Source organism: Protopterus annectens, chromosome 3.part0, assembly GCF_019279795.1.
Source record: "Protopterus annectens isolate FY-2018-M chromosome 3.part0, PAN1.0, whole genome shotgun sequence".
In the NCBI taxonomy this organism is placed as follows: Eukaryota; Metazoa; Chordata; order Ceratodontiformes; family Protopteridae; genus Protopterus; species Protopterus annectens.
In genome coordinates, this window is record NC_056731.1 from 1764791247 (window position 1) to 1764813833 (window position 22587).

Below are 22587 nucleotides of genomic sequence, written 5' to 3' on the forward strand. Positions count from 1 at the left end.
ATGTTTATGAAAAATGTACATTGTCTGTTAGTGCATCATCTGAAGAGCAAACAATCTAACTTTAAAGGGGTAAGGGAAGTTTGAAAAAGCAGACTAGGTATATATTGATGAATAACATGCCTTAATACATCATATGTTATAACAATTAAAATTGATTGAAAGATTTGAACTTTAATACAGTTAATCAAATTAGTAGGGGCTTATATGAGGTGGTTATCAAAGTGGATGGGGTCAGCCATAGTGGGAACAATGAGGTACTTGGTACAGTCTGGAGAAGAGGGGAGTTTGTTTTACTTTAAAAGAAAGGAGATAACAGGTAGGCAGATTTTAGAGGAATTAATATTACTGAGAAAGAAAGTAATGTCTAAATGAATAGAAAAATTACGAAAAAATGAATATGATAGCAGCAAAAATAATTTGAGGAGTTTCCTGTAAAGATAACATTTGATTATTTCAGTCCTTCCTAAAAAATAGAAAGTGGGCAGTATGATCTTTTAATCTTTTAGGGCATTGGTAGTTCGGGGGCTAAGTGAAATGAATAAAATCATTTTCAAATGTGATCATTAATACCAGCTGATTATAATAGGTGCAGTTTCTGAGTTGAACTGACCCTTTAACAAGACTAACAAAGGCAGCCTAGTGGTTATATTTAGGAATTAAGGGAAAACTAGAGGCATGATGCAGAGAATTGAAGATATAGACGAACAATATGTGATATGTCTGTAACTACAATAGTAGATGCAAGATTGAAACATGGTAAAAGCTGGGTATGGAAGGGGAAGATATGAAGTACTTTTGGGTGTAAAGGATTGAAATTCAGCCATGTATTAGAAGGATAATTGGAAAAGGCTAATTGGGAATACATTAGCAAGAATTCGATGGATAAGTTGCTAGGATAAATACACTTAAGAAGGTCCCAGTTGTCATACATAATAGGGGCAAAAGCATAATGTAATGTAATACAGGTAGTATAAGATTCTAAACTAGAAAGTAAGAGTCGAAAGGAAAACATGTAAACTGTGAAACAGCAGATATAATATTGCAAATGGGAAAGGACAGAATTAGAAGTCAGGCTGGTGGAATAGGGTCCTCTGATGTCTCATAAGATTGGAAAGCCATCAGTTTTGATGAGGAAGAAACATTGGCTTCTCCTGAGTTTGGAACAGAGGCTACCACCTTAAAAATAAATATATAGGTGAGCTGGAAAAAGTGTATGAGAATTTGAAGAAAAATATTAAGCATACATTGTGTAAGACACATGCAAAAACTGATTTATCAGTGGATATTACCTCAGGTCATTTCCCACTAAGGCATTGTAGTTATGTTATTGTATATTATATTTTTTCTGTCAAAATAAGATTAGAAACACTTTAAGAGCAAAAGATAATGGATAAAAAAGATATAAATATGTAACAGAGGAATTTAAAGAAAATAACATTACATTATTAATTCAAAAAAGTTTAAATGGCCATATGTATAGTGAAAGTTGAAAACACATTTTTAAAATAACTCATTTCTCAGTTGCAGTGTCATCTTATGAGTCACTTTAAAAGTCAAAGTATTCCCTGCAGTTACCAATTTCTTAAGTAAGTTTTCAACCATTTTTTTCCTCCAGGAATTACATGCAATTTGCCATATGCTAAGAAGAATTAAAAATTCAGTCAGTGAAAGCAAGCTAACTGGCAGAGAGAAAGAATTAACATTGCATGCTTGCAGACAAATGGAAACAAGTCTAAGCTGCTCTCAGAAACGAAGAGAGGTAAGACAAATTCTTATATTTTCACATAGCAAGATGGTTGACATTATGATTGTTTAAAGACAAATCCACAAAACATCAATTCGCTAGTGCAGTTTAATGAAAACTGAAACTTACTGAACACACATACACGTCAACAAAAGTCCCAGTTTCACCGACAGCTCTTAGTTGCAAGTGTTGATGTGTCTCTTCATGAAAACCGTAACTAAAAACATTGTGACTATTGCACCTTGGATAATTTATGCTTAGCTGAAGGGAACAGAGAATGTCATATCACAGACATTTGTTAGGTTGTTGAATGCATTGTTTTAATTGGTCGTATTTAAAAAAATTGAATTTTTAAAAAGAAAATCATGCAATTTCAGTTTTGAAAAAAAAATTGATTAATGAGCTATCTCAGCAAACATCTGTTTGACAAAGTCCTTATTTCCTTCCAGCCATATGTCTTATTACCTCAAACTCTTTTATTTTTCTGTTCTGCTCGCTGACCTTCAATTATTTGTGTCCATTTGTTCTTCTTTGGGTGAAAGATAACCAGAGCAGACCATCATGCAGACATTCATTTCAGGTTTTTATGTCAAGTTACTGATCATTGTGACAGCCTTAATACATGGGAACCGCATGTGTTTTCATGCATGTGCCTAGGCCCGCTGCAGCATGTGAATGAGCTTCTTACTGGCACTTGATTAATCACTTTCTAATCTTTTCTGTGATATCCAGCATCCACTATATGTCAGCAGTGCAGCAAATGAAACCCCTTCTCTCTTCTCTGAATAGTTAACACCGGTTACTCCATTACTCCTACCCCCCAGATTGGCTTCTTCAATTCCAAAGTCCCAGTTAATCTGAGTTACTCTGAGCTTTATCCCTCTGCATCATGTAGCCAGCAACACTTTCATTCATTCTATTAAGTCAATACCACAAAAGAGATTGCACAACATCGGTTTGCAAAAATCATCCAAACTGCGTGAAAAAATGCCTCGTATTTTCTTGCACTTTGTAAAAATAAGGCCAGTAAAAAGACTAAAAACTATGTTATCTGCAAAATAATCTTTTACAAGCAGGTGGTTTTACAGAGCTACTGAATGCTGGCTGAACACGTGCTTGAATGTCACTGTAAATCTTCAATGTACAGCTATGTTTGTGGCAGTTGTAGTAGTATAGATTGCTGGGATGTATAAGTGCACACACGCTTGTGCAAGTTTGGAAGGTATTGGTCTTGTAGCTGTTTAAAATGTTTGACAGACACCAGTGCCAAACATGTACACATACCATGTTAAATAAAATTGAGGAAAACTAAGGAAGACAACTGTAGCAAGTTTAGCATCTGAGCCAAATGCTAAGAAGGTGATAGGAATAAACCATCCTGTAAAAACTACAAGGAAAGCCCAGGCAAGCTAGAATCTTCCCTGTGTAATACCTTAAATATCCTGCAGTGGAGGCTCATGGTATATATGCAAATGACTCCTTAAGAACATACCAGAGTTTCAGCTACATGGCTCCCAAATGTCCATGACATCTTCTTTTTTTACTTAAAGTTTTTATGTAGTACTTTGGCCAATAAATCCAAACTCCATTGGTTATGATGTTATATGGCATATTTTGCAGTTGCCCTAATGTTTATAGTCACCAGACTTTCTTTTAAGCTCTGTGTTTCCAAAGGATAGCTAATCAATCTACTTATGCATTGATTAGTTCAGAAAAGGAACAAAGCATGACATGTCTGCAGCTAATAGTGTTTGCCTTTTTTTTTTTGCATAAGTACACATAGAGGAGTTTTTTTTTTTTTGTTTTGTTTTGTTTTTTTTGTGTGAGAACACATAGAGGAGTTTGGAAAACAAGATGCTGTTCCACCTAAAGAGGGGCAGATAAAATGCTTATTAGCAAATGGAAATAATGAAACTGAGTGCTTTTATTGAGAGGAGCTGTACCCAGAATCTGAAGTGTTTGGTGCAGAACACCTCTCACTATATTCATGATATGAATTACACATATAGTGGTATATTTCACAGCAGAATGCTCATTTGTACTTCACCAAAATGTTGTCACTTGCCCTTCTCATGCCAGTGTAAGCCAGCTAATCCAGTTTTCATGAAATAACTATGTTAATAATTTGACTATCACAAATCATTCAGTCATCTCACAGACATAGATGCACCAAGGATCTCATCACTGTACTCTTATGCTAGGGCATGTGATGACTTTTATTTTCATGTGTCCCACAGAAAAATCACCAACATGTTAAAAAAAAGTTGCATACTATGTCTATTCACTAAGAACAGAACAAATCAGGGGGCAGAGCACTGGGAACACTAACTCTGACAGTATGAGGTGTGAATTTTCCATTTTCACTCTCTCCTGAGTAATTTATTTATCATTTACTTCCATTTGTTTACCGAGCAAATCCAACTGGGCAAACAAACACCTTTTTTAGTGGAGTCCCAAGGAGAAAAGCTCCACAAGAAATAATAACATTAGTACATATAGAACATAAAGAATACTTGTGCAATATTTAGCTGCATTACATACAAAGTGAGGATAAATAAAGTAGTTGATGTATATTTCATAGCAACATAAGTCAGACTTGGGTGTAGTTCAGTAGTAGAACATTAGGCCAGATATAATTATGTACATTTTGTCATGAGAAGAGTAGAAGACAGAGACATAAGATAGAAGAGATAATCACTGACATGTATGTGTACATAAGAGAGGTAGTTTAACAATAGTTTAGCCTGGAGAAGAACAGGGGCATAGTCAGGAGCTAAGCAGGAATGGTTTTAATTTATCTTTGAAGATAAGTGCATTGTTGAGTAGTCTCATTGGAAAGGGAAGTTCCATGATATTGTGATACATTTGGAAAAAGGCACCTCTCCTGCCTTTTGTGAATTTTGTGAACTGGGAGGAGATGTTTGTCAGTAGGGGGAGATCCCTGTTAGTGGAGTTGAGTTGTATATCACTTAGGGCAGGGCATTTTTCAGGGTAAAAGGCTAATCTGTGTACAAACTGAAGTTGACTGAGGGCAATACAGTGATATTTGGAAGAGTATTGCTCGTCGGAAGCAAATTTGGCTATTTTATTACAGCATTGCTCTAGTTTAGTTGTGAAGGTAATGTCGAAGTTAGGGAAAATACAAGGGGCATACAGAAGTGTAGGCAGTAGGTACCTGAATGCTATGTTGTTTAGCTCTATATAGCAGATCTAACTTCTAATGTACTTTTTTATTGCTTGTTGACTGTGGAAATTGAATGTCATGGTGTCATTATCTACTATAATCCTTATTAATTTAGTACTGGAGACTATCTCAATATTTGTGCTATTTGCAAAGGTTATTTGAAAGTTAGCTCTGCACTTGATGTGAGACTTAGAAGTGAAAAGCTTTGTTTTTTGTGGGTTTACAATTAGGTTTGATTTTTGCTAGCCAGTTTTCTATGGAGGAGAATGAATTTCATGTGAGCAGTTGGAGAAGAATATGATTTTGTGCAGAGCAGATGATGGTTCCATCACTGGCATACTGGACTAGTTTGGCATGTTTTGAGGCACTGCATAAATTATTGATAAATATATTAAACAGGAGTGGTCCAATTTGGTTCCTTGGGAACATCATCAGAGACTTGTAAAAAGCTTCAGTCATTATATTGCCATTGGGATCTGTCAAACAGGTAGCTTCGGTACCAGGAGACACTGGAGTAAGACAGATCAAGGGAGGCCAGCCAATGGAGTAGTTTATTATGAGGGACAGTGTCAAGGGATTTAGATAGGTCCAAGAAAAAAGGTAAGAACTGCCCTTTAAGCTACTTACATGTTGTATAAAACTATTACTCTCAAGAGGCTTTGCCTTACAAGTTTGAAGCTAACTGATTGCATGCACTTAGCACTCTCAGTGTTGTTGGCATTACCTGCATAATAGCTACTGCTGTAACTGCCAGGACTTGCTAACACAAAATGAATTTATAATAAAATAATTTATGTCTCTTTCTTTTTATTTCTCTTTGTCATTAGTTTATATAATGCTTTGTTTGGTTGTGTGTAATATCTGCTTGTTAACCTGTAAAACCTGTAAATCAATACGCTGTCTTCCTGATTCATGTGCTCTTTTGTAACTGTTTTTCCCTGAGTACTTTATGTAAGAGGACCTCACCCAGTAAGGCTAACCTAGTTAACAAAATATGAACTAAACGAGTAAATAGTCCAAAAGCTGGGCTGACTGGAAATAATGAGTTTTTAATAAATATTCAGGAAGTTAGAACACTACTGATTTATCTGATTTTATGTTTTAAACTAGGTAGCATAGATATGTGACATCAGCTTAAGAGTCAAGATTAATTTTCTTAAAGACTTATACAGCATACAGGCAAGGCTGAGAGACGTCAACTGCTCTAAGAATCAGCCATAGGGTGGCTGTTGATTTGACCCCTAAGACAACAGATGCGTAGTTCAGAAAGTAACCAACCATATATCAAAAGATATTTGGTGCACCTTGAAAAGAAAATTAATGAAACAGAACACTGTAGTACTGTGTATCAATCATTTCCACAAAACACTGAATACTATGTTCATCAAATGGTGCTGGCATACCTTGCAACTGTCCCAATTTTCACACAATGTCCAGATTTTTGCCACATCTTTTTCATCTATTGCTCATAAAATTGTAGTTTTCTGGCAAATCACTGACAAATAATTGAGGATCAAAGTCAGAAAATAATGACAGACATTTGAGTTTTAGACTTCTTACCCATCAGAAAATTCATGTTAATGCAAAATCTGTTATTCTATCAACTTTCTAAGTTTCTAAGAGCAATATTTAAAAAAATGCCCTTATTTTTTGGCCTTTGTCCTACTAAGAAGAAAGTCACGGTCAGCTATCAATCAAGGCCAGGATCTGCCAAATCGTTCATGCACTCAGGTCATTGGACCACAAGTACCAGTATGACTCTGTCACAGTCCATTTGGGTATAAATGATCTGACACTTATCTCCCTGCATTATATGAAGAGACATGATGGACTTCTTGGACTGTGTTTCCCAGTCAGATATGGGCATGCATTGAGCAGCATTCTACCTTCACCATGGATGATGCCACAACAGGAACAGAAAATGATTGACTTTAGTGATTGGCTTAGCTTTTTCTGTCATTCCAAGGGGATACAATGTTTGTCAGCATGGGAGGATATGGTCAACAGAACACATTGCTTTGCCAAGGATGGCTAAAATGCTGCCCACCCCGTAGTACCTTTTTTTTTAGGCAATACAAAATGGAGAAACACTCCAACATAGCAAAACCAATTCAAGGGAATCTAAAGGTATTACTGCTCAATGAGAGGAGTCTAAGCAAGAAACTCCACTCCCTCCAAACTCTCCTTATCCAGAAAAATGCAGACATCCGTGCAGTTACTGAGACATTGTTTAAAGCTGCAGAGAGCACCTATTGGTGCAGGGCTACAGTGCCTTCCACACATTTAGGCCAGCTACTGCACAGGCATGCACTAAAGGTAGATGTATCTCAATCCACATCAGTAACAAGGTCACATCAAGTCTAGTCAAACAGGATGACAAGCTTGATCTTCTACACATCCATATTACCATACTAAAAATCCCACATCATATCCTTGTTAGCTATGGCTTCCCCCTCTATGACCCTTGAAACCCATAAAACTCACACTTAAATTTACTGGAGAGACACAACCTTCAACCCAATACCATGTTGATGGGTGACTAACTACCCCCACTTTAAAATGGAAATCATACAAAACCCTAAACCTTGCAATCCCAGAGATTCCTGGACGTTGTAAACACAAACACACTGAATCAGATAGTCCACATGCCACTAGAGGAGAAAATATACCAGAGTGGTCCTCACTAACATGTGAAAATTTGCAACCCCGTAACGTAATGTCCTCTCAGGTAAGGTCAGACCATAAAGCTGTCTCCTTTGAAATAAAAATAAAACCTATACCCCAGCTAACACTTAAAAACTATTCTAAGGCAACGTTCATATTATTAAGTAACAACCTGATAAAATGTCAAGCCCCACCAAACCCTGAGAACACAGTTACCTTTGTGGAATTGTTCACAGATACTCTATACAATCATGTTAATACATAGAGACAGCTGTGCCTACTAGAAATAAGCTCAGAACAAACTCAAAAACCAATCCACCCTGGTGAAATCAAAATATCAATACACTGTTCGACATAAGAAAGAAAGTCTTGGAAAACAATACCCAGTAGGTTAAAAACTGTCTGGGAAAACAACACCCAGCAGGTTAAAACTCTCCTATCAACCTAACCAAAGAACTCAGAGGGCAAATTAAGTCTACCAAAGCCAATTTCAAGGTTAAAAATAGCTTCCCAGACCAAAGACAACCTCAAAGCTTTCTTCAGTTATGTCAGTAATTTAAAAGACTGTACTCAACTATGTGCAAAGCTAATTGTGAATGCAGCAGCCTGCATGGAGCCAAAAGATATCACAAAACTACTAGCTGACAAATTCAGCTCCAAATGTACCCCCTTCCCCCACCTCTCAAGAAAAGAAATACCATCCAACATAACCCCTCATCACTAGGGAACAGGTACTAAACACACACTCCTAGGTCAAGAACACTGCATTGATGAGTCCCAATAATATTGCAGGATGCCTCAAAAATCGTATGAAACATGACCTATTAGAACCACTGGTGTCACTATCTAAGCAGAACCTCCAGTCAGGCTACTTAAATGTGAATGGAGAACTGCAACAGTCATCCATCTGGCTTAAGGGTGAGCCTTCTACAGACCCATTAGTCTAACTAGTCTCACATGCAAAGCTATGGAAAGAATTATTATGGAAATGATAAATAGTGACATAGGAAACCTTCAGACACTGGATCAAACCCAGTCTGATTTTGTTAAAAGAAGATCATGCCTACTCAACCTGGTAGAGTTCTTCAAAAAGGTCACCAAGGCAATGTTTGAGTGTAAAATAGTGCATACTGTTTACCTGCGCCTGGACAAGGGATTTGATGCATTAGCCCACTCAAGAATTGTAAATTATCTCAAGGAAATAGGCATAATCCCCTGCATTACACACTAGATTGCCAGCTGGCTCTTAGATAGGACCCAGGAATTTAGGATAGGGGGAGTGCACCTCCACAAAGAGGTCTATCACTGGAGGAGTCCCTCGGGGCTCAGTGCTAGGTCCTCTCCTTTATGTCATCTACTGTATTTCCCTGAAGTCAATGCCAACATCAAGGACCTCTGGCTGACCAAGTTTGTATTTTATTTCAAACTGGGAGCAGTCATAGAATGCCCCCAAGACACTAATATCTTCCAGGAAGGGCTAATGCAGACAAATAACCAGTGTCACTGTTAGCACTACATCTGTTATTATTGTTGATGCCAATGAGTATTGCTTCAGAGATGGATATATAAACAATGAATGCCATCCTGCATCTTGAATATTAAAATGTCACAAGATCAGAAAAGAGTGATAAACCTCAAAGAATCTGAAAGTAAGTAATGGCTGCATAGGCAGTACCCTCTCATCTATCCAGGATATATTTTAGTCAAAAAATAATGAACTGTAGAAAGGAAAACAACTGGGCCAAATGCCATTAGGAGAGAAAAAGTCATATGCCAACAGCTGGACTCAACTCATTGCATCACTAGAATGAAGGAATTCCAAACCCTTTCTGCTGTTATAAGAAAAAGTCGATACATGCTGCAGGAGGACTGATTCAGTCAGTCAGACTTTCAGATATTTATTCATGTTGCTGCAGGGGAACTGATTCAGTCAGTCAGACTTTCAGATATTTATTCATGCTGCTGCAGGGGAACTGATTCAGTCAGTCAGACTTTCAGATATTTATTCATGTTGCTGCAGGGGAACTGATTCAGTCAGTCAGACTTTCAGATATTTATTCATGCTGCTGCAGGGGAACTGATTCAGTCAGTCAGACTTTCAGATATTTATTCATGCTGCTGCAGGGGAACTGATTCAGTCAGTCAGACTTTCAGATATTTATTCATGCTTCTTGCTCTTGTAATACTTGGACTCCTGTGAACTACTTAGGTAGACTGACTTTGAAAGAGCTTTGATAGAGGCCTGCTGTACTGATACTCATCCCAGTGAACCAAAGAATGTGATATTGCATCTTGTTAATCCAGGACCTCACTGAAATACCAAAGGGCAGGTCCATTATGGAGTGAAGGAGGGTGTAGTATGATACAGATGTATTCCACCACATCTGCCTGTAACTGAATTGGATTTCTTGCCTACAGATGAGCTGGTGTGGAAGTACAAGGAATGATTTTCAAATGTTTGAATTCCTAGAGAGGGACTGGATACAGAACAAAGGACTATTGCCCAGGGCTCATCAAGAATCAAGATACACTTAAACAAGGAAAAATCTGCTAACAACTCACAGACACTTACCATCTGTTTGCTTGACCATTATTATATTGCATGCTTTGCCACACTGCCAGGATCTAACATAAGTGACTTTCTAATGTTTCTACTGTACAGCAATGTCATATATTTTATTGCTGTTATCACTGTCTGCATAGCTATTGAATTACTGATTTACTCTTAATGCGTGTAAAGAGGACAGATAGTTGCTGAGTCAGCTTATTTTTAGCCACAGATAAATTCATAGCTTATACTAGAAAGTATTATATTCCAGCCTGATTGTTCTGACAGGGGGAAAGAGAGTACAGAGATGATAACAGGGGCACTCTGATGAACAGACACACAGTTAAAGACCAGTGGGGAGGATCTGTGGAAATAAGGGTAAAACTTGGTTAGGCTTGAAAGGGTCCTAGGGTCATTAGCCTAGTAACCTCCTATGATCCTGTGAGACAAAGAAGAGGGAACAATTTGATTGACACACACTGACAGAGGACAATTTGTGATTGCCGGGAATGGACTGCAAACTGAAGTAGAAGGTGACTCCCCAAAGAATGGGGAACTTTATAACTGGGGAGAGACTGGGGTCTTGGGTCTCTCTCAAACTGTCTTGGGCAGGATCCAGACAGGAGACAGTCCCCTCATGTTTGCTCTTCACATTGGAGCCTGCCTCAGATGGAACATTAGGCAGTCCCAGGCAGTGGACAGTGGGTTGACTCTGACAGTTGCATGATGAAGGTTTCCAGGTGACAAATATGGGCATCACGTGCCTGGTTCACAATCTCTGCCATCACCTCTGCTAATTGGTGACAAAAAGGACATACTGTTGACATCAACAGAGAACACAAAATAACATTTCTCCAGTCATTTACTGCCAGAGGTCACCAATTCACTCACCAGGTTGCCCCCAATACATAAATTACGTCACCTGACAGACAGGTGGGGGGGGACCTGGCAGCAAATGGAAGCTCAGCAGGAAAAGTCAGGGCAGGATAATGGAATAGGGACTGCAGCCACACTGCAGGTACAGCCATGACCGACACTACATAAAAAAAGAGTAACAGCCATGAATAAAAATAAAACAACAAGCACAGAATAAATAATAAAGAAGGAATAGTAAAAATGAGAAAGAGAAAAAAAAACAAAAGCATTAGCATTTTGTCTGTGTTGGACTGTCAGCTGTACAGGTACATACAGTAGGACTCAACATCTGCTACGGAGTGCTGTGATACCAATAGACATGATGATTAGCAGCTATAGCCTGTGTCATTGCAGATGTGCAGACAGAGGTGCAGTGACATGTTAGCAATGACTGTAGAAAGATGTGTCATATTACTATCTGTAAGGTGATGGTAGGCCTCAGAAGCCATAGAAGGTGTGTGTGGCTGTACCCTTGTGGGTATGTCATGTAGGAAAAGGACAAAGAGATGCTATGTGTGCAAAGCCATTGATACAAACTATGCAGGCCAACATGATCACCATGCTAGAATGTTTTACCACAAGCAGGTAAGACAGTGCTGGTAAAAAATTGACAGCTGTCCTGATATGATGGGCAACTACCATAACAATAGCTATGTACTGGGGGTAGAGTCAAAGTGCCATTCATAACTGCCACATGCATGGATGTTTATGGTGCAGTGCATAAATATGTGTACTTTGTTGTAGGACTGCCTAGGCTGTGACAATGTCCACAACATGGTAGTGGGACAACAGCATGGATGTCTGACATTGCCTTGCTGTGGGCATGCAATAAGGATACGTTGTGGCAGGCACATGTCTGCAGCCATGAATACACAGTACCCACTAACAAGTCCATTATGCATGTTTGGCATCAAGCTGGAAAACTGGTGTGGTAGGTGGGTGTTATCCAATAGTCGCCTGCAGTATAATTGTAATCTTACTTAATTAACCCTGCATCTTGAGAGAGATAATCCTTTTGTCTCTAAAAGAGGAGCTGGTTCTTCTCTATCTGTTCAAGAGCTGAAAAACTTTAACAAAAAGGAAAAAAAAGCATCATGAATTATTTGTCCTGCCAAGCACCTGTATCTCTGTTCAAAATACTGTAAACATTACCTGGTATGGATACCTACTATACAGCTTCAGAGGACTGTCTCTGACCTCTTCTTCCCATTGGTGAAAAAGGTCAAAATAGTACACCACTTTCTCACACCAGAGCTGTGATGCCATCAGGAACAGTCTCTGCCTGAGAAGGCTGTGACAAGTATCAGGACTGACCTTTGGTCAACTGGTGCCGTAGGCAAAAGGACTCTACAGTGCCCTCCCCCCAACAACACCCAGTGCCCCCATTCTGGTCTACCTACACTGTATTGATTACTTTTTTCTTCTTTTTTTTTCATGGTTTGTCTTACTCTTCAGTTATTCCTGTATTCATTCAACACATTTTAAAGAAACCATTTCTTTACTACAAAAAATAAACACTGGAAAAGTGTCTCTGATAGAGTGGCACCCTAGGCAGCCATCTAGTTGGCCAATGCCTAAATCCAGTTATGCCAAGTACAATACTTACCCTGGGGGCCCTTATAAAAATACCCCAGCAGGTAGCCATAGCATTCTTTTGTACATAAGATACAAAAATATATTTAACTCCTTAGAGTAACATCTGGGGCACTATCACTCTCATTTCCTTCTAAATATATTTGACTCCTTAGAGCAACATCTGGGGCACTATCACTCTCATTTCCTTTATTATATATTTGACTCATTAGAGCAACATCTGGGGCACTATCACTCTCATTTCCTTCTAAATATATTTGACTCCTTAGAGTAACATCTGGGGCACTATCACTCTCATTTCCTTCTAAATATATTTGACTCCTTAGAGTAACATCTGGGGCACTATCACTCTCATTTCCTTCTAAATATATTTGACTCCTTACAGTAACATCTGGGAGCACTATCACTCTCATTTCCATCTAAATATATTTGACTCCTTAGAGTAACATTTGGGGCACTATCACTCTCATTTCCTTCTAAATATATTTGACTCCTTAGAGTAACATTTGGGGCACTATCACTCTCATTTCCTTCTAAATATATTTGACTCCTTAGAGTAACATCTGGGGCACTATCACTCTCATTTCCTTCTAAATATATTTGACTCCTTAGAGCAACATCTGGGGCACTATCACTCTCATTTCCTTCTAAATATGTTTGACTCCTTAGAGCAACATCTGGGGCACTATCACTCTCATTTCCTTTATTATATATTTGACTCATTAGAGCAACATCTGGGGCACTATCACTCTCATTTCCTTCTAAATATATTTGACTCCTTAGAGTAACATCTGGGGCACTATCACTCTCATTTCCTTCTAAATATATTTGACTCCTTACAGTAACATCTGGGAGCACTATCACTCTCATTTCCTTCTGAAGCTACAGCCACTTATCCAATCACAATCCAGATGAATATCGTAGCTCTCTTGTGCCCATGCATGGTGCAGCTACTGACATCTGACACACAGTAGTGGGAACGTAATTTACAAAATGTCTTGGTGCCATCATAGTATAACATAGATATAGAAGACATAACAAGAATTATATCATTTAAATAGTGTCACTGTAGCACATTAAGTGCATTTAATTATATATCTGCACGTTAGTGCTTCTATAATCCATACTAAAATAATGCTTTTACTCACATTTCAGCAGGGGGTCATTGACCTGCCTCATATAATGTAACTTGCTACTAGCAGATCTTCCCCAAACTGCATTATTTATTTTGTTTTCTGCGTGCATTCATGTAAAATGAGGTTTACACACACACACGTTTTACTTACTTTGCCAGATTAGCTTCATGGCTTGGTTTAGTAATCCAGTTTCTTATAACTACTTCAGTTTTCAACATATAGTTTTATTTACTTTCAGCTTTTCAGTTGCCAATATTTATGAAATAGTTATATTTATTTTCACATATGCATGATCATTTAATTAAACAAGTACTGTGTTTATTGGGGAAATTCTTGTGGATATAAAAATAAAGGTATATGATGAACTTTAATTGTGTTGCATATTTGGGTGCATTGACTTGGAAGGGGGAGGTATGAGGGATTCTGGTCCCATATCTTTGTTGATACATCTGTTATGCATGAGTGTTTTGTGAGAAGGACCATATATACCTTTGAAATACTATTCCATATTCCTGGGGAGTTGATCCAGGACATCAATCTATGTGGACATGACTTTATTTAGCCAAAGAGACACATATTTTCCTTGGTTAAACAACAATATTAAAGGAGACAGAAGATAGCAACATTTAGTCCAGCTTCTGCAAACCATGAAGCTGGCAAGGCTACACAGAGTGCATGCAGTAAAGTCAATTATTATGGGAGCTGGGATTCTTGCACAAATAACCAGCTGTAGCTCATTTGTTATCGTTCACAAAAACTAAACCGAACATAATGCAGAAAATAATTGTTTAAGTAAAGGACAAGTAACAACATGGAATGTCAGGGACAGATTATATTCTTCCCTTTCTTGAAATGAAAAATTAATTTTCAAGCTTATAATAAAAAAAAACTACTTTAGTTGGAATTACTGTTGCAGAAACTAGGAACTCTCCTTCCACCTCCAACTTCTGACTCTAAGGGCTGAATGGAAGGGCCCACTAAAATGAAACGTGTATGGAGATCATTCTTTTCTTGTTTTCTCAATTATTAGATGCATTCCTTGGATGACAGCACAAATGGAGGAAGCTTGATTAGCACCTGCACAGGTTCATATGTATATACTACGCTAATAATCACAAGGGGCTTTTTAAGCCTAACCGTGTAGCCCAAATGTATCCAACAAGTTTGTCATCCTAGAGGTTACTTTTAAGGGAATATGTAAGCTAGTGCATGTGTGTCAAACATTTACAGTTTGCCCCTACCCATTAGAGACACGAGTGACAGACTACAGATTAAATTTCTGATTTCCCAGCCACTGGTCCAGTTTATGCTTGAACACAGTGAGAGAAGAGCTTTGATTTACATGGGTGGAAGCCTGACAGAGAAGGGGTATTCTCTGAGGCAAATACCTGTCCCTCTAACATGTCCAATTGATGCTGCAAGCAAGAATTAAATCCCTGTATCAGGTAGGGCTGATGCTATTTGCTTTGAGATATGAAGGAGACCCATCAGAGCTAGATCCTGGAATATACTGAATGCCAGACATAGATTTCCCCTCAACAAGCTGTATGAAATAAGAATATAGGCATAGGGCTTTGAGGCAGTCTGTACAGGACATGTTATTAACACCCTGTATTCTTTTTGTAAGAAACCTCTTTGGATGTTACAGTTGTTGCATGTACCTAGTCAGGTGCATACTGAAGAGGGCGCTATACTCAATGACAAGTCTGATGAAGGCTAAGTACAGTGGGACAATGTCTTCTTTGAACTTAGATATCATACCTGTGCTTATAAGCTGAACAACATAGAATGATTTCCTCACTGCCTTAAACAAATGCTGGATGAAAGCTAGGTTACTGCATATATATGCCCCCAAATTCCTGACTACTGTGGTCCACTCTTAGTGGTGTGTTATCAAAACAATATTTTTTCTGGGGTAGCTGACATCCGAAGGGTACTATTATGCATTTATTGGCATTGTGTTTTAAACCGTGTCTAAGACACTGGTTATTTGTCTGTATTAGCCCTTCCTAGAGGATATTAGTGTTTTGGGGGCATTCTACAAATGTTTCCAGTTAGAAATAAAATGCATCAGCCAGAGGCCTTTGATGTTAATGTTAATGTTAATGATAACCATGGTTGTTAATATCAGTAATATATATATATATATATATATATATATATATATATATAAAATTACCTTCTATTAAGTGATAGCATAGGTAATTTTAAAGCTCCCCCAAACTCTGAAAACATGGAGGTCTATGCAGAAGTATGTACAAATGCCCTGTATAACTGCTCAAACAACTGCAAAGAAAGAGCAGTATCTGACCAAAATAAACCCAGGTCTAGCCAGAAAAACAAGTCACACTCATGAACCCCTGCCGTAAATATATTATACAACAGAAAGAACAAATTCTTGTCTACACGTAAGTGGGAGGGTACACATTAGAGGAAAAAAATCCCTCATTAGTGTCAACAGTCAAGTCAAAAGTTAAATACAAGACTAGAAATAGTCTCCCAAGCAAAGGAGATCCACAAAGCATTTTTAGTTATGTCCGAAATTTTTAGGGAAACACTCAACAATGTGCTGATGTGTTGACTGTAGCGGGCACTACCTATACTCAGCCAGAAGAAATAGAAAACCTGCTGGCTGATAAATTCAGCTCAGATTTCACCCCTTCATCACCTCCAGTCACTCCCTCACAAAAGACCAGGCCATCACTGTGCTCTCTAAAGCTAGAAATATGGCATCAGTGGGCCCTGATGGAATCCAAAGGTGTCTATTAAATAACTTTAGAGAATGGGCAAACTGTACAACAGCACCATAATTTGAAAATGAACATCCTCCAGCAGGGAATTAATGTACAAGTAATGCCTGCTGAAAAATGAGTCCGCCTTTTCACGGCAGCATATCAAGTTGCCGTGGAGCTCAGACTGAGAAAATGGAATAGCCTCAGTTATTTTATGATCGCTAAGCAGAGCTTTGCTGTTTACAAGTATAAAATGTGAAAAAAAAGACAAAGAAAATTGTGTTTGTGTGTTTATGTCTGTGTTTGAGTGTATGCATGCATGTCAGTGAAAGTGAGAGTGAGTAAGCCATTATTTTACACTCGCAAAGCAGCACTTTTGCTGTTTAGTGAGTGTAAAATAAAAAAATAAAAACAAATTTAAAATAGTGTGCATGAGAGTGTATGCATATATGAAAGTAAGAGAGAGAGAGAGATCAATCAAGTAAAACAGAAAAAAGTGTGTATGTATCTACTTATGTTTATGTCTGCATGTGTGAGTGAATGCGTGCATGAAAGCAGAAGAGAGAGTGTGAGAGTGTGTGTGTGTGTGTGTGTGTGTGTGTGTGTGTGTGTGTGTGTGTGTGTGTGTGTGTGTGTGTGTGTGTGTGGTTGTGTGATAGCGAGAGTAAAGTGTGAAAGTGATAGCGATCCCCTGGCAGCAGTAACAGTTTTGCGTACTTTTCAGCCTCAGACATAGTTCTCAACCTATTAGCACAAGAAATCTGGACAAAGCCTAACATACTGGAGGGGAAAAATGCTAAGAAAGAGAGACACATTTTAAGTAGTGGGCTTATAAACTTAAACAATTGCTAGAATAACAGGATTTGTGTTAGCATGTGTTTTCTGAAGGATATGAAATCTGAAACTCAAATGCATGTCATTATTTAATGACTTTAATCTTTAGATCATCCCAGTGGTTTGTCAAAAAACTGATTTTTTATGAGGAACAGACCAAAGATATGAGGCAAAATTCTGGGCATTCTGCAAAAATATGTACATTTGACAGGTATGCTCTTAGTTCAAGGTATCTGGATTGCTTAAAATAAACGGGACAAAGACTCAAACTAGGAACATTTTAAATGATGTGTGTTAGCATGCATTGTGTGTGTGTGTGTGTGTGTGTGTGTGTGTGTGTGCGTGCGTGTGTGTGTGTGTGTGTGCGTGCGTGCGTGTGTGTGTGTGTGTGTGCATGTGTGTGTGTGTGTGTGTGTGTGTGTGTGTGTGTGTGTGTGTGTGTGTGTGTGTGTGTGTGTGTGTGTGAATGAGAGAGAGAGGGAGTGAGATCTACCAATGGCAGCAGCAAAGAGGTTTGCATACCTCTGGACCCTTCAGCTGAAGAAATCTAGATAAAGCCTAAAATCAAAGTGGAACAAAGGTTCAAAAATAAGAACAGATTTTAATTATTGCTCTTATAAAATTACAAACTTGCTTAAATAAAAGGATTTGTGTTAGCATGATTTTTTTGTAGGAAATACAACTCTGAAACTCAAATGTATGTCATTATTTAGTAACTTCTGTTTCCAATGACTGGCAATAAACAAAGAATTTTAGGAGTAAGGGACCAAAACAATAAAGTAAATACCTGAATTTGTTAAAATGTTATATTTTCAATGTAAAATGTTTTTTCCAACACCATTAACATATACTACAGCAAGTTTGGAACATTAGTAGAGTGAAGGACAGCAACAGTCATCCCTCTGCACAAGGGAGGACCATCAATGGACCCAGGAAACTACCAATCCATTAGTCTGACTAGCCTCATATGCAAGTCTATGGAAAGGATAATCATGGACCTGATTAACAATGACACAGGAAATATTCAGACTCTAGAACCATCCCAATTCGACTTCATCAAGGGTAGGTCCTGCCTGCTCAATCTAGTGAATTTCTGTGAGAAGATCACCAAGGTCATGGAAGAGGGTAAGATAGTGCATATGCCTACCTTGACTTGGCCAAAGCATTTGACACTATACCCCACTCAAGTATTATAGATAAACTCACAAAATTGGGCATAAACCTCTACAACACCAGATGGATAGACAAACAGTTCTTGGATACAACACATGTTATTAGAGTGGGGGAATCCCCCCCAGCAAAAGGCCAGTCACCAATGGAGTACCACAGGGCTCAGTGCTGGGTTCCCTCCTGTTTGAAACATACCTCTCAGATGTCAAGGCAAATGTAGCTGGCCTTTGGCTCACAAGTTTGCTAATGACTGCAAACTGGGGGCAATCAGTCAGAGCCATAGTCTCAAACAAAATGCAAAGAAGTGCATACAAATACCCTTTAAAAAATCAAATACCCCTGCAAATTACAACATTGATAGCACCCTCCCATGAATGGACCCAGGAGTGAGAGATCTGGGTATGCAGATAAATAATAATCTGAACTTTGATCTCCATATGTTCACAGGGGTGAGGAGATCCTTCTGTGTGGCTCAGCTTATAAGTAAGAACATGGCGTCTAGATCCAAGGATGGCATAGTACCACTGTACTTAGCCCCCATTTCACCAATAATCAAGTACAATGCACTCTTTGGGATATACCTCACCAGGCACCTGCAATAGTTGGAGGATTCTCAGAGGTTTTTCACCAAAAAAATACACGCTATAACCAACATGTCATGTGTGGACCAATTAAAAGCCCTATCACTATATTCAGTTTCCTACCAATTACTGAGGGGTGATCTATGCCTGACCTACAAGGCAGTCTCTGACCCAGCCCTGATGCAAATGTTACATATTCAAAAAACTAACCCCACAAGGGTTACCAGTTCCAAGGCTCTAAACCTCATCACTGACATGAACAGATCATGCTGGTATGTCAAAGAGACTGACCCTCCTCTGGAATTGTTTTCTTAGTCATGTGAAGTAGAGCCCACTCTGGACCAATGGAGGGGAAATCACAGATTCAGTCCTGAGGTGGCACCCATGTCTCTGATGGACAGAGGCAGTGGGTAAAAATTGTCAAAACCTCACTTGCTGACCCTTGTTATCTTTCCCCTGGGGATAGAAAAGTGGGTAAAATCTGAGTAAAACTGGCTTGGCTTGTAAGAACTCTTGAGCCATTAACCTTATAATCTCCTATGAACACATGAAAAAGGCATCTGTTCCAAAACAAAAATGAATTACACGCTTTATACCCTACATCCTCCTACCCGCAGTCCCCCTTCTTACCTGTAGTCCTTTTACTTGCTTTTGCCCCTTTCTGACTTTGGTATTCGCTTTTGCCCCTTTCTGACTTTGGTATTCTCTGATGTCCTCCCCATTTAAATGTATAAAATTAGTTAAGACCTTGCTAGGAGCTGTGTGTTATGGCTCTTGCAGCAATGCGCATATGGACATGTATACTTAAGTGTATGCTGCATCCCTACTATTAATATGCAAGAATTCTGCAGCAGCATCTGTGGCGCACTTTTGCATTCACCAGCAACATCATTTAAGCAGGATTTCTTATTTAGCTAGTAGCTAAGGCACCAAATAACTCATTCTTAACTGATAATTATCTTAGAGCCACATAACACAACTCTGAATTACTAAGGTAGCACTTACACAACTGTATTGTGCATGTTTCTGAATCCCAAATGTAAGTACAGAAAGAGAAACTATTGGTTACATAAAATACTGATAAACTCTGTTTTAGGTCCTAACAGACTGAATGGATACTTTTTTTCCTGTCAGATCAGGAATATAATCAAAAAACATCTTGCATATTTGTAGTAACTAAATTTGTCTATGGTGGATGTACCTCAGAACTATAAACTAGCCTCAATTATAATAATTTATAGTAAGGCTGACACTCTGCTTTTACTGTATTTGTGTTTCTTCCTACTTTATTTTGCTTTTGTGTCATCTTAAAAGTACTCAATTGTATTTATTATTGCATGGTGTAACTCATTCTAAGCCTTTTAGTTTAAGCACTTGGGCTTCAGACCAGTTGTTTTACATTAAGAAGGTTTGTGGTCTGCACTGTAGTGGCAGAACAGGTAGCTTACATCCTTCTAAGTTGGAAACTGCTGATTGAGGGCTCACTGTCTGCTATTCTAAAAGTGTATTAACTCTGGTTTAAGCACTTGGGCTTCAGGCCAGTTATTTTACATTAAGAGGGTTCGTGGTCTGCACTCTTGTGGGAGGAGAGGCTGGACTCTGCCCTTCTGAGCTGGGAATTTCTGGTTAAAGGCTTATAGTGCCTGCATATTTGAACTGCTTCTTACTGAAATTGGTACACCTTGTTTGCTTTAGCATAGACTAGATCCAGGCCTGCTGAATCTAGCTTTGTTTGTATAACTTGAGCACTAATCCAGGCATTCTTTAAAGTATTCAATTGTATTTATTACTGCTTGGTAATAACTCATTCTAAGCCTTTTAGTTTAAGCACTTGGGCTTCAGACCAGTTGTTTTACATTAAGAAGGTTTGTGGTCTGCACTGTAGTGGCAGAACAGGTAGCTTACATCCTTCTAAGTTGGAAACTGCTGATTGAGGGCTCACTGTCTGCTATTCTAAAAGTGTATTAACTCTGGTTTAAGCACTTGGGCTTCAGGCCAGTTATTTTACATTAAGAGGGTTCGTGGTCTGCACTCTTGTGGGAGGAGAGGCTGGACTCTGCCCTTCTGAGCTGGGAATTTCTGGTTAAAGGCTTATAGTGCCTGCATATTTGAACTGCTTCTTACTGAAATTGGTACACCTTGTTTGCTTTAGCATAGACTAGATCCAGGCCTGCTGAATCTAGCTTTGTTTGTATAACTTGAGCACTAATCCAGGCATTCTTTAAAGTATTCAATTGTATTTATTACTGCTTGGTAATAACTTGATTAAAGTGTAGCTATCATTCTAAGTCTTTTGGATTAAGCACTTGGGCTTCAGACCAGTTGTTTTACATTAGGAAGGTTTGTGGCCTGCACTGTGGTGGCAGGACAGGTAGCTTACATCCTTCTAAGTTGGGAACTGCTGACTGAGGGCTCAGTGTCTGTTATTCTAAAAGTGTATTAGTTCTGGTTTAAGCACTTGGGCTTCAGGCCAGTTATTTTACATTAAGAAGGTTTGTGGTCTGCACTCTTGTGGGAGGAGAGGCTGGACTCTGCCCTTCTGAGCTGGGAATGTCTGGTTAAAGGCTTATAGTGCCTGCATATTTGAACTGTTTCTTACTGAAATTGGTACACCTTGTTTGCTGTAGCATAGACTAGATCCAGGCCTGCTGAATTTAGCTTTGTTTGTATGCTTGTTTGCTTGTTATTTCCCTGAAACGCTAATTCCACCTAAAACTTGGCTTTTCAGCTTTTCTGTGGATCCCTAGTGATATCTGCATTGCTTACTGTACTTATTTCCTTGTTTCACTTGAAAGAAAGTTACTGTTTGTCATTTTTGCATTTAAGTTACCTGTAACACATTGCATTTAAGTTACCTGGCACTTGCTCACTAAAGCAATTATATAAGTCAGCACTAAAAAATTAAAAGCACTACACCCTCACAAACTCCCCTTGAGTACCTTGTTCCCCATTGGCCCTTTTTTCAATTATAAAGGAATTCCCAATACTACTCTAGCATGTCCAAAGGTCAGTTGTCAATCTCCTCTCCGGTCCAGCTGGTGAATCTGGGATCTTGAGGCAATGTTACAACTGCCTCATGTACATAGACAACCCTCTCCTCCTTCCAACAAATTCCAACACATGTGAGAGATGCAACGATATAGCCAAACTGGAGGCTAAGCTCTCTCAACTCAGTACTGGCGTAACCAGTCAGGAGGAGAAGGAAACCACACTCACTACAATTCCAGTCTCACATAGACCTACCATGACAGCAAACCAAGCACATAAACATACAAAAACATACTCGAAGACTCTAAATAAAAATCTGCCTAAGCAGCAGAGACCTCCAAAGCAGGCACCCAAGCAACCGCTACCCCAAAACAAAACACGTGCAACACATAGCTCACAAAGCCAGTGTGCCGAACAGTCACAGCCCTTAAGGCTAAACAACACACCTGATACACTTGTAATAGGTGACTCTACCGTCAGGCACACTGACGTCCCGCT

At 38.8% G+C, this 22587-nt stretch overlaps 1 protein-coding gene across 4 annotated transcripts in view; it reads left to right on the forward strand.

Moving 5' to 3' along the window:
- IL7 (interleukin 7) overlaps positions 1-22587 on the forward strand; it is a 1281407-nt gene that overhangs the window by 1085683 nt on the left and 173137 nt on the right. For all 4 annotated transcript variants that reach the window (XM_044065798.1, XM_044065800.1, XM_044065799.1 and 1 more), the window contains one exon: positions 1616-1759. In XM_044065798.1, coding sequence (XP_043921733.1) covers positions 1616-1759 — 144 coding nt within the window. The remainder of the gene's footprint in view (positions 1-1615; positions 1760-22587) is intronic.